General features: G+C 41.4%; 1 protein-coding gene across 2 annotated transcripts in view; it reads right to left on the bottom strand.

Annotated features, from left to right (window-relative positions):
* GABRB3 (gamma-aminobutyric acid type A receptor subunit beta3) overlaps positions 1 to 13,194 on the bottom strand; it is a 201,221-nt gene that overhangs the window by 48,279 nt on the left and 139,748 nt on the right. For both annotated transcript variants that reach the window (XM_058542249.1, XM_058542248.1), the window contains one exon: positions 8,345 to 8,565. In XM_058542249.1, coding sequence (XP_058398232.1) covers positions 8,345 to 8,565 — 221 coding nt within the window. The remainder of the gene's footprint in view (positions 1 to 8,344; positions 8,566 to 13,194) is intronic.

Here is a 13,194-nt window from a genome sequence, read left to right as displayed (position 1 = left end):
TAAATAAAATAGATAAATATTTCTTGATGCGACTGAATAAAAGTATAATGAAGAAGGGAATATAACAATATGTTTAAGAGGGTAATGCATATGCGCCTGCTAATGAATTAGAAAATCCAGATAAAAAGGACATTTTCCTGAAAAACATAAACTTTCAAGATTTATACAAGAAGAAAACCTAAAGAGACCTATAAGTACAGCAGAAACTGAAGCTGTGTACGCTAGGGTGGAAAATGTCATTCAATTACCTATTCAAAGTACAACGCATCAATAAAAAACATTTCATGCAAAATATGTACTTATGGGTAAATTCTTTGAATACATCAACCCTTTTAGAAATAGATATTTACGATATATTATAATCTATTACAGATCATACAAAAACAGAGAAATCTTCTTGATTTATATTATGTCAAAACACACAAAGAAATCTAAAGATAGATACAATTTATTAATATATTTGACACATCAATGTGGTATATATCACAAATCTGTGAAAGGGCCTCACATTATTACCTCACTATTGGATATTTTACTAGGAAATTTCAGTGAATTGGCTCATTGTTCTTGGAAACTTCAGTCAAGTCATGGATGTTAATAGAGGTCAGAGTAATGAGACAGAGGGAACTAACTTGGGAATAGATTTCTTGGGCGAGTTTCCAGCCATCCCTAAGGGATAGTAACTCCTTCCAGTCGGGACTCTAGGAGGAATGGTGCTTGCTTCACACTTGTAAAAATTAAAGCAGTCTTGAGGTGGCAGGGTAGGGGAGACTAAATAGGAACTGGATCGTTAGTCTAGGAATGCAGACATATTTCCTGTGGATCACACATGAGCTACGTGGAAAAAATGGAGGATCTGGAGTTATCTTGGATCCTCTATAACAGGGCTGCCTAGATGGGTAGAGAGATGGAAGATGACCACAAAGAATGTATTCCTAGAGTTTCAGAAAGAGTTCCAAAGGACTCCATGGAATAGAAACATATCCAGCACCCACTTCCCCAACCCCCAGTGCTGGTCAAGGGACCAGCTAGACAGACATGCCCAGTGGTGGGAAGCCCTGAGAAGAGTCAATTTTCAATATCTTCTAGGCCCAGGGAAGCCACCAGAAAACGGTACCAGTTCAAATAAAACTTTTCTTACTTATTTTCCCTCCACCCGCCCCCCAAAATAAACTTGAAAACTGTAGGAGTCATATGTAGGCTACCAAGCTGGATTATTGTCGGCATACAGGAAAAGTAGAGGCAGAGAGGCTGAGAAGTCAACTACTCTCCCTTTGCCACTACAGGCTTCCAGCCTGAAATAAGGTTGGGTTGTGGAAAGAGAAAATATTAAAGCTAAATCTGAATTTAATATTAAACATTGAACTGAGAATTCCCATATAACATAAAGACGGAAAAGGACTATTACTAAAATATTGGCAGAAAACCATGGGCTTTGCCCAAATTTTTACCCAAGGCAAAGAAATTTCATATCTCACTGAACAATGTTTAGGAGGATGGTGGGCGACAATCAAAACTGTATTATGACTAGGTCACAAGGTATGTTTATTACCAATAAACTGGTTGTCTAAGGATTTTTAAAAGAACAATTGTAAATTAGCCATGGGCAAAACAAATTAATAATTTTTTAAGAGTACTGCCCACCAGGATAAAATAGGATTTACCTCAGGAATTCAAGGATGGATCAAGGTAGGAAATTAACACATCACAGTTACAGGTTAAATTTAAAAAATGATTATATAAAGATACTAAATTAATAAAATCTATTTCTATTTCTGATATGTAAAAAAAGGTAATTTGGGGTAAGTCGTCTGATTTATAATTAGTTGTTGAATATAAACTCCATAAATTGGTGATACCTGTGTTATTCAACTCATGACACAGTTTCTAGAAACTAATTGACAGTCCAAAAAAAGTGTGTGTGTGTATATATACGTATTTAATGTAAAAGAATGAGTCATAACTACATTAAAATAAAAGTGTAAATCATCTTTCACAGTGGGGCACAAGAAGCACTCCTATTATAAGGAAAAACTAGGACATATTGTACACTGTTATCCCTCTTGTTTTTCATTTTCTGGAAGTTGAAATCAATGCAGTAAAACTAGAAACAGAAATAACAATAAAACCATTGAAAGTGAAGATTAAAAAATCATTATAAGCAATTTGATTGTAAGACTAAAACCCTCAAGATTATTAACTAAACCCTTGGAAATAATAAGAGATTAGCCTGGCTGAATATGATATTGGATAGATGGATAGACACAGATTGCTATAAACAAATAGATCAATAGCTTTCCTACATACCAAAGAAAGTCAGTTAAAAAAATAATGTAGAAATGATCCCATTTCTAACAGTACCACACTTTTAAAAAATAGGAATACTTTTATCAAGGAATCAGTGAGCTGTCTATGAAGAAAAAGACAAACATCTACTAAAAGCCATGAATGAAGACATGCATGAATGCAGACATGCCATGGCCATGTAGGAAAGACTCAATAGGGTATAGCGTTTGTTCTTTCAAAGTAATATTTAATGAGAATAATTCCAACCAATATCTCAAGCAATATCTTTATGAATTTGATAAAACAAATGGTTCTAGAGTTCATGTGGAAGAATAAACTAGTAGGTATTGGAACAAATAGCTAATCATTTGAGAAGAAAAAATTGGATAACTACCTCACATTCTACGCCCATTTAAATTCTGATGGATTGAGAATCTAAATGGAAAATATGAAAATACAAGTACTACAGAAAGAAGAACTAGAATTTAAGCTTAATCTCCATACAATACTTTTTTCCATCAAGCACTACTCTAGATTTTCCCGGTGGAACAATACACAAGACAGAAACAGTTCTCTTCTCAGAGAATTTACATTCTCACGGTAACTTCCCCACGATCATGGATGGAAGCAAAGAGTTAATAAATAAGAAATTCAATAAAATGAAAAGATAATGTCAGATCTGGATAAGTGCTATGATAAAAATAAAACAAGATGATGTAATAGAAAAGGAGTAGAAGATCAGAGCAAGACTTTCCTTGTGCAGGTGACAGTTGAACTGCCCTCAATTATATAATTACATAATGATGCTGAAAACATGAATATCTAGAAACGAAGTATTACATCCAGGAAAGAGCATGTGTAAAGGCCCTAGGGCAAGGACGTCCTTGATATTTCTGAAGAGCAGAAAGAAGGTCTGCACAGTGAAAGCATAACAAGAGAGGAGAATAGTGGTAAAAGGAGAGGGGTCAGAATGGCAGGAGCCAGATCCTTGAATAGAAAGAGGATGCCAAAGGGAAGCTGACTCTTGAAATGGTCAAGGACCCCCTCTCCATTTTGAGAGAGGAGACAAAGAGTGAGCAGCAGGCATGTCAGATGGTCTCTTTGTAAACGGGAAGATGAAGAAGTTTCTGTGTTTTCAACTAAAGTATGAGGTAATGTCATCAAATGAGAGTGAGGAAGGAAGTTCAAAGAGAAGGTGTGAAAAGCTCCTTATAAGTAGAGGAAGAATGGATGTGCTTGGGAAGGATAGAGAATTTTACAAGCCTGAATTTAAAGTGACACAGGTGATTTTCTCCAGCCTTGAAAGATGAAGCAAATAGACAGATTATTTACAGTAGCCTAAAAAATGATAAAGCCCAAAGCAAGTGTCACAACACTGAAATTAACATGTAACTTATTGCTGGCAGGAGTGAAAATTGGCAAGATCCCTTTTGGAAAGCAACTTATCAGTTATGTTATTTACTTACACAAAATTAATGGGGAGATAGTAACAAAATAAGAATTTGGGAGTTAAGCATATCTGCACTTGAATCATGTGGGTCTCATTAATTCCATGAGCTTATGGCTTTTCTGGGGAAAAAAGGTGTTTGACCCAGTGTATGAAATACAGCTCTGGAATAAGATGGCAGCCAAACCAATGAGACAACTTAGATTCAAGATGACTTAAATCTTCTAAAATAAGTTCTAGCTTCATTTTAACATTATATTCAACCTTTTAAATATAGGAATGGCAACTTTAACAATTTTAAGCAATTTTGAACAGCAAGTGGGAACTTTACAATACATTTTCCAACAAGCTTCTCAGGCAGAACATGGCTACGTTGTTTTGATGAAGATGCCTCAACCTCAGACTCCCAGGTGCTTTTTGGAGCAAATCAAATACTATTTTGTGACCCCATTACCAATTCCTAGCATCAGAGATAAGGTCCAAAGACATAAAATGCATGGCCTGAAGAAAAGCTCATGTTACCAAGTATCGTCAAGGGTGCAAGGTGAGACTTTCAATGACATCAGGTGACCAGTTGCCTGAAAAAGAAAGATGAGAAGACAGGAGAAGGATAATGACTCTGCCTTCTCACAGACAGCAGAAAACTTCAGCCCACCATCAAAGAAAAGCTGTGACAGGAATAAGACCTGCGAGCCCCTTAGTCAGCCAAGATCTTCCTAGATCCTGAAAAGATTTGACTGCCCAAAGGAAATTTCAGAGAGCCCAAGTTTTATTTTAGGATGGTACGCATGCCCTATCCGGAGCATTCTCTCACGTCACATGGTGACTTGGACCTGTGCAAGAGGCTCAGTTCCTTGTCTTATTCAGTAGAGTTCAAGCTAGTGTTAGCCCAAGCTGCAAGCTCAAGGGGCTATAAGAATCATTGAAAAAATAGTTCATGATTTAAAATGACCTTTTACCACTACGAGAACATGATCACTCTCAAGCATCTGTGTGAGCAGTCGACTACTTTTGCAAAGTCATCAGAGTAATGGAGTAACGATTTCCCAGAATAAGACTGAGAGGACGTACAAACCTACGTCATGGACAGCTCATCCATAGCCAGAGATCTTCCTCTACCCTTGATAAAGCAAAAGCTCTCATTGCTCCTGTACTTCAATGGCTGGACACAAATAGGAAAAGAAGCCCAGAGAAGGTAAATGGTGACTGACCTACTCAGAGTGGGCTACTGCTGCACAGGTGGGTTGAAGGCCAAACCCAGTACCCAGTGGTGAGAAAAATCCAATCTTAAGGTCTCAGAGATACAGCCAGGCCAACTAGTATCTCAGGGATAAAGCCAGTAGGAAAGTAATCTGTTGGGTTAGACCTTTATCAGAAGCACCTTACAAGCAGGAGCGCAGCAACAAACCCAGTGCTCCATGAACCTTCACGGGGAATTTAACCCACTAAAGTCCTCAGCTGCACCATACCTCCTCCAGGTCCATGCCATGGTACATATTTACCAAAAGGATACAATGGATCATTGGGGTGACATATATTGGCCCATCCCTGGCTTGCCATGTCACCAACATGATCCAGTGAGCACAACAGTAAAAAGAGAGGGGAGGAAAGGTGGGGCTTGGGGCCCAGGGGAGGATAGAGGGTGGCTGGCCCACCAATGTGAGCACTAACACTTTGTTTTTTATCAAAAATCACAAAACATAAAGTGTGCACATGTGTATATATGTGTGTGTATATATATCATGTAGAATATATATAATTAACACTTCACATAAAATAGCACAGAATATGTATATGCATGAATTTAATAAAATTATCAGTATTTTGAAATACTAATATGCTTTCTGTCCAAAAATTCAAGTTAATTCAAATTCAGATTCAGATTAATCTCTACAGCTATGTGTGTTTTTTAAATCTCAAGACAGAAATTTCTAGATTAGCCAATTTCGAAAGGAATCAGATGGCACAGTGTAGCCGCTAAGCATGTGCAGAATGTGGTGGTCTGTTTTTGGAGATTTTCCTTTTGACAGCTTGTTCAGGTTCACATAGATCTGAAAAACTGTTTGGAAAATATGAGGTTCTAAATAAAGATCTAAGCAGTATATTGAGACTACATTTGAATAAAAACAGCTACTTATTTAGAAATCCATTTACTGATTTAAGAGGCTGTTTGAGATGTGTAATGGATGTAAATCTGGCTAGAGAGATTTTCTTGTTAGGCTATTGTAAAAAGTTTATTATTGAAAGTTTCCCGTAGCTTTTTATTCCATTATTATTTAACTTTTACATATAAATTTACAGGCAGAGCATTAGCTAAAGATATAGTTTGATTTTCTTGGTTTTTCTTGCTCTCACCTGTTTTATGGTGCTAAATCCAACACTTTCAAATGGGGTTTGGAAATTTATTATAGTTCTTTCATTCATATTCTATCATTCTGTCTGCTATAGTCTAAATGTTTATGTCCCCTCAGAACGCAAATGTTAAAATCCTAATCCTCAAAGGTGGTGGTATTAGGAGGTGGGGGTGCTCAGGTCAGGAGGGTGGAGCACTCATGAATGGGATTAGTGTTCTTATAAAAAAGACCCCACACTGGGGGCCAGCTCAGTGGGCTAGTGGTTAAGTTCAGTGCGCTCTGCTTTGGCAGCCCAGGTTCAGTTCCCAGGCATGGACCTATACCAGTTGTCAGCAGCCATGCTGTGGCTGCAACCCACATACAAAATAGAGGAAGACTGTCAACAGACGTTGGCTCAGCGTGAATCTTCCTCAAGCAAAAAGAGGAAGACTGGTGACAAATGTTAGCTCAGGGAAAATCTTCCTCAGCAAGAAAAAAAAAAAAGACCCCACAGAGCTCCCTCACCCTTCACCATGTAGGGACACAGCAAGAAGGCATCTATTATGAACCAAGAAGTGGGCCCCCATCAGACACTGAATCTGCCAGCACCTTGATCCTGCACTTCTAGCCTCCAGAACTGTGACAAATAAATGTCTATTGTTCATAAACCACCCAGGCTGTGGTATTTTGTTATAGTAGCCCAAAAAGACTATGACACTATTATAACAGAGTTAAAGCTCTTTGCATTTAACAGAAACATACTAACCTTCTCTGCCTCTGGTAAGAAAATAAAGAATGCAAAAATAAAAATAGAATTCAAAGAGCAACTTTTGTTTAAAAAGCCAAGAATGCCTAGCTTAATTTTTATTGATATTTGCTTCTTTTTGCTCTCTCCCCACTACACACACACACATACACACACATACACACACACACACACACACACACACACACACACAGTTTCTTCTATCCAGTTTTTTTAGGGGGGAGCAGGTAAATGAAGGACATGACTCCTCATTATAAGCTCACAAGATTTCTAGATAATCTTTTGTACAACTGATATGTACTCATCAGAACCTCCAGAACTTTACAACCACACCTCTCATTTCCAGCAAAAATATAAAATACTGAAAACACCCCCCTAAAACTTCAATCTAGACTCATTTTCTAGTAACATCATGGCTTGGTTAAGACGTGCCACCTTTGTTCTCTTATAGTTAAAAAAAGTCTGATTTTGCTAAAATTCTGACTCTGATTGTATACACCCTTGTTTAGAGAAAGTTACTCAACATTTTCTATTTAAGTCAACGTTAAATAACTCCCTTTACTCATCTTAGAGCACTAAAAGTCACAGTGGTGTGGATTTCAATATATATTGTTATGATTTCACTTAGATCTTTTGGAGTCTTAGTTAAAAGGCTATGAGCTCTCAACATTTTGAGATAAATCTTTTCTCCAAGATAACCACCTATGTCCCACTCAAAACTGGGGCCCACCCTAGAAGGCCTCAAGGGCACTGGAGATAAAGAAAGATGCACACACACAACACACACACACACTCTAAAACAAAACAAAAATCAGTGCAAAATCAATGCAAGAGACAGAAGATTTTTGAGAGTACCATGTAGCAAGGGTAATATTCACAACAATTAACCACCAGTAGCGGTGGAGCATCATGGGAAGTTCTGGCGGTTTGCGGGGCACCAGGGAAGCCCAAGGCTTCCCCAGGATTCGAGACGGCAGCCTGGTTTGCTGATTCAAGTGATTTCATTATGAGACCTGATGACAGATGAGTCTCATCAGGAAGCCTCACATTTAGTCATTCCCATAAATATTGGTGGCACCACCTCATAAAGCTCCAGGGAGACTACACTCTATATTGGCATAACAGACGTTTCCTCTGACTCTGCAAACAGCTTTGGGAAAACTTCATTGAAAGCCTCTGCAGCATCAGGGCAATATTAATTACAGGCCTTTGTGGCTATGGTATGGGAGATCCATTCTTAGGCAATCTGTGTTCTCAGATACGGCAACCCAATTATATAAAATCAATCCAAGGAGGCTGTTTTTCACTTGCTCGAGAACTATTTATAGCAACAGTAATGCCCCAAATCTTGTATTTATTAGATTTTTTTTTCCTGCAAAGCTCAAAGCGTTTCATGAACGTCTCCTAATTAATCTAAGGACATAGCCTCACTTCCTATAATCATCTCAAGTGAGAAATTCAATGCCAATGCGCCATGCAACTGCAAAATTGGTCCTGAAGAGGCAGACAGACCTGAGCCCGTACAGCACTGTCCCATCAGGGTGAAGGCGGATCATGCGGTTTTTCACTGTCACTCCATGCACAAATGACTTTTTGTCATTTAAGAAATATGTGTCAGGCACCCATAGCTGGTCAGCGACTCGATTGTCAAGAGTAAGGTTGAGAGGGATCCCAGAATAGGCGAGCCTTTTATCTCTCCAATATTGTTGAAAATACATGGTTAAGGTGTAATCCTGAGGGAAAAAAAGAAAAGAAAAAAATTAGTTTGTGCTCAGCCACAGGCATATTTCCTCTACAACTGGCCAAATTCAGGCTGGAATCCAGGAAATGGATATCATTTTCAGGGAGAGTAGGAAGTAGTGGTTGCTTTCTCATAAGTGCAAATACCAGGTTTAATAGGTGTATGTCAGGTATATAAATCCTGTTTTATTTAGGTAAGAACCAGACTAGACAAATTAGCATTTAAGATATAACCACATAGAAATAAAGGCAAAAAGAAAATATCATTAAAAAATCAGGTGCTGGCATGGTACCTGAGTTCTCCCCTGGGTCCTCCATCACCCACCAAGCAGACATGTGCCTTAACCACCCACGACAGAAGAGCTCTCTCTACAAACTTTCTCTCTGCAACATAAGCCACTTTCCTCTCCTACTGCCCTCCATGAGGCTGTAAATACAAACCTTCCAGAAACATCCACTGGAGACCCAACGACCTATATGCAGTCTCTATGCCTTCTCTGTCACATCTTCTTTGTCTTCCAGATGGCCACAGCCATTTCTACACTAACAGTGCCATATCATCACCTTGAGATGACATATTCCTCTGGGGAAAATGGGAGCCTGGAGCTAAAGCCAGACGTGGGAGCAGGGAGATGGGCCATAGTGCAGCTCCCAAAGGCTTGCCAACAAAATAAGCAAATATCTAGGCAGATGACCCTATGGTTTTCATTTTGTTTTTGTTTGCAAAGTAGTTAGCACCCTAAGAAAGTGGAAAAAAGACAAATCAGAGGCTAAGCATGGAAATTCCATTTTTTTAATTTTTATTCTTTTTGGCAATCACTGTTCAAGTCTAGAATGATCAAGTCTAAAAATGTGGTAACACTCGTGGCACATCCTGAACCCCACCATGGAAGGATCCAAGCTGAAAATGCAAAGACAAGCAGGTAAACTCTCCAACCAGGGAAGGAAAATTCACTGCTGTTACACACTAGGGCTTCTGAGTTCACACACTTGCAGATCCTGTCTGCAAACCCCCTTGCTTTGTGGGCAGTAGAGGCAGGACGGCAAAGCAGTTGAAGAATCCATCCTAGATACAGGTCTTCTGACATCCCAACTGATGTTCACTTTGCTGCCTCACAGGGCGGTTCTCAGTGCTTGCTAATCCAACAATGCCTGTTTATTACTGCTCTCAAGAGCACTGAGGTGCAGAGGCCTCTGCAATGACAAACAGCACACCTGGATGCTTGTTTCCAGTTGCTCACAGGCAAGGAGTTGACAAAACCAATACACACTACACAACTATAAACAATATAAGTTTTGAGCTGTAAAGCCCATAAAAAGTCAGAAGAAAGGAGGAAGCAAGAAAATTCAAATGGGCTGGGGAGTCTTACAGAAGTTTTATCTGCAACTTGAAGGAAAGGTAGCATTTGAGTGGAAGAGAAGAAACACAGGAATTTTTTTCCAGGTACTTCCAGGGGTAGAGCTCTGTGCCTAGTATTACCTGTGTAACCCACCCTCCTACCACCACCCACTAAAGATTCTCACAGAGCTGGCGGCATTGAAGAAAGGCCTTGGTTAGCTAGATATCAGGTCGGGGGCATGAAACATCACAGGAGGATGCTGCTTTTACTATGTTGATGGGAAACCCTGAGGAGTGCAGTTTTGCTGGAACTGAGGGTGCAAGTGGGCAAAACTACAGAGTGGTGGGCAAGATTAGACCCCGTGCAGTGACCAGAGGTGGAGAAACTTGAATGGCAGCTGTACAGCCAAGGAAAGCCACTGAAGGTTTCCAAGTATTGAGTGACATAACCAAATGTATCAACCATGTCTTCTATCTTCTGTTTTCTCATGCTTTAACACCTGGGCCCTGGCTGACCCTGGAGGGACTGCCCTCTCTCCCTCCAGGAGTAGCCAATTCTTAAAAATAGCAAACAACTCTGCCAAGTTCTAGATCGTGGTTTTCAAATGCAAACCAACCAATCCAGAGCCCACACCCCAGTGGCCTTCTTTGTTGGGCTCTCACACTTCAGGCTAGTACCTCACCCCATGTCCAGGCACCAAGCAGCTAGGGACAGTCTAGGCCCCAGGGTCCACTCTAATAATTCAAAACAGCTGATCCTAAGTCTGCTTATCCTGTCTCACCATTCCTTCCCATGGAAACCACATTAAAATCTCATGCCCACAGTTGGTCCTTTCTCTTCCTGTGACAGACCCTGGTGCTTCCGCGTTTGCGCCCCTCCACGTGGCATGGCACGCCCCCTCCTCTTGGGATCTGTGAGTAACAAACCATCTTTTCAATGGCAGCTGTGTCCTGATTTGTTAGCCTTGCCATATCGCAATAATGATAAAACCTATACTGTAAACACAGAGCCGTGTGTGAAGATCAGTTTTGCAATGGTGAGTTCAATGGGTAAGAGGGATGATGAGTGGAGAGTGCTTGCTGCTGGGTGATAAGGGAGAAGAGGAGAAAAGGGGGTGTTGGTTAGGGAAGTCCTGAAAAGTTCACAGATATTAGGTTTGTTGTAGAACCTCAGGATGTGAATGGTTCCGCAAAGTCCATAATCACACCCCCTGCATTATCATTAACTTTGGTTAATGTAGGTGATGAATTTTAACTGAAACATGTAAAGTTCTGGTGGCATAATAAGATGGAAATAAATCAGCGGTAGCAGCTAAGGATTTTCAATTTGAATATCACCCTCCAAATTACATTCCTATTGAAATAGCAGAGTTTCATTTGTTTCTTTCTTTGGTTTCCAAGCCCGCATCCCATGCCTGAGTCGTGAAGTCTAGCACTCTTCTCCCATCTCCCCTCCAACTGGCACTCACATGGGTTGCCATGAGAATGGGGGGAATGTGTCAGTTCTCCCTGGGAACCCAGCTGTCACTCAGTCTGAAAGCTTGGACGGGGTCTCGTTGTGGGTTGTGCTACTCTCTACATTATTATCAGCATCTCTCCATTTTGGTCTTGGGTGTTTGCTGAGGTGACTTAAGTAGATTGGGGTGGGGAGAGAGCTTAGGTAACAGAGGGAGAAAAAATAGTACAATTTAAATCCAAACCTGCCGCATCAGCTGTGCCTTCTACAGCAACAGCTTCATGACATCAATGGGCCACTAGTCAGTATCTACTTCTTTCCCCTGCAGAGACCAGCAGACAAAGGAAGGGGATGGAAGACAGGCCCGAGCCTTCTTCTGCTCTCTTGTGCAGCTGGGGGGCAGCTAATGGAAGATTTCACTGCTCAGGGAGCCAATGGTGCTGACTCTGGGGATGTGCAGTGGCGAGCACCGTGCACAATAACAGCAGCAGCGGTTTGCATGTTCTGATCCCTCAGCATGTGCCAGGCCTCATGCTAGTATCGTCTCATTTAAATATAAAGCAGGGATTATTAGTATTCTCATTATTATCCCCAAACCATGAAGAAAAGCTTAGAGAGCTCATGTAATTTGCCTCCCCCCACACACACATACACGCTCCATTAAACACCAGTAACCGTGGGAAGTGGGATTTGAAGCTGGAGCTGCCTCCCTCCAGGGCGGGGCTCTCAACCTCAAGCTCTGAGGGACAGGGAGCTAGAGGTTCTGAATACCACAGTGAAATGAGCTTAAGGGGGGGATGATCTGCAAAGCCACCTTGAAGAGTGGAGAATCAGGTTATGTAAGGTAAGGTAATTTTTGAGGAGAAGTAATAAGAACTCTGGCACCACCAAAGACCCCCCTCCTTGCAGACATTTAGCACAGCTACTGTGTCGACAGATGCCTTGTGAAAGTTTGTTTTCTTAGGGGATCCTAGACAAGTTGCTGGTTTTCACATTTGGAATGATGTGGCCAAAGACCACAGCCACGAGGAGAGGCAATTTGTGTGGGATGGAGAGTCTGCTGGAGTTGGAATTTTGAGCCCGTTCTCAGAAAACGAAGAGCCTCTGAGGCTGTAAAGCTCCAGGAATTCACAGAGATCTTGGTAGTAGTGGACTAGGAGTGGAGAGCAGGGGACCCTGGACTCCTCTTGGAACATGAGTTGGACAAGGAGAATTAAGCTTTTGGTCTTTAATAGTAAGGCTCCAGGTGGGCTCAGGTGATGTCTGCGTGGAAACTTGTCGGTATGAAAAAGAGCAGGGAGATAAGACATGGCTGAGAGGGGTGGAGCCTCTCAAAGAACAGCCCAGCAGGCCTCCCTGTGCTGCTGGAGCTCCTGCTGGTGGCTAAGGAGCTGGGTAGGAGGCAGCAGACACCAAAATGAGACAGATAGCAGATACTGTTCACAGAACCAGCCCACTCCTCCACCAATGTGGTTGGTGAACCCCACTCTTTTGCCAGCCCCCAGACTGCACACGGAAGGAAGAGGTAGAGAAGGGGGTGGCTCCACAGGACTGTCAGAGGCCTTCCTTGCCTGCTTCCTGGGGCAGTCACCCCCAAACCTGGTGCATCTGAGGGAGGGAAAGGGGACATGGCAGAGGCCCTGAAATGGCACTTCTCAAATGAAGGACTTTCGGGGGCTCTGAGGGTCATGGGGATTAGAACCCGGCGGTAGTGGCAAGTCGTTTGATGGCGACGGCGAGCAATAGCGTCTCCACTCCTTGGGCCTTTGCTGAGCTCACTGTGACCCTGACTTTCATCTTTTCTGCTCCAGGGGCATGATCCACCTA

The sequence above is a fragment of the Diceros bicornis genome, chromosome 5 (assembly GCF_020826845.1).
Source record: "Diceros bicornis minor isolate mBicDic1 chromosome 5, mDicBic1.mat.cur, whole genome shotgun sequence".
NCBI lineage: Eukaryota > Metazoa > Chordata > Mammalia > Perissodactyla > Rhinocerotidae > Diceros > Diceros bicornis.
The sequence above is the reverse complement of the archived record's forward strand: the minus strand, read 5'-3'. Positions and strand labels throughout refer to the sequence as shown.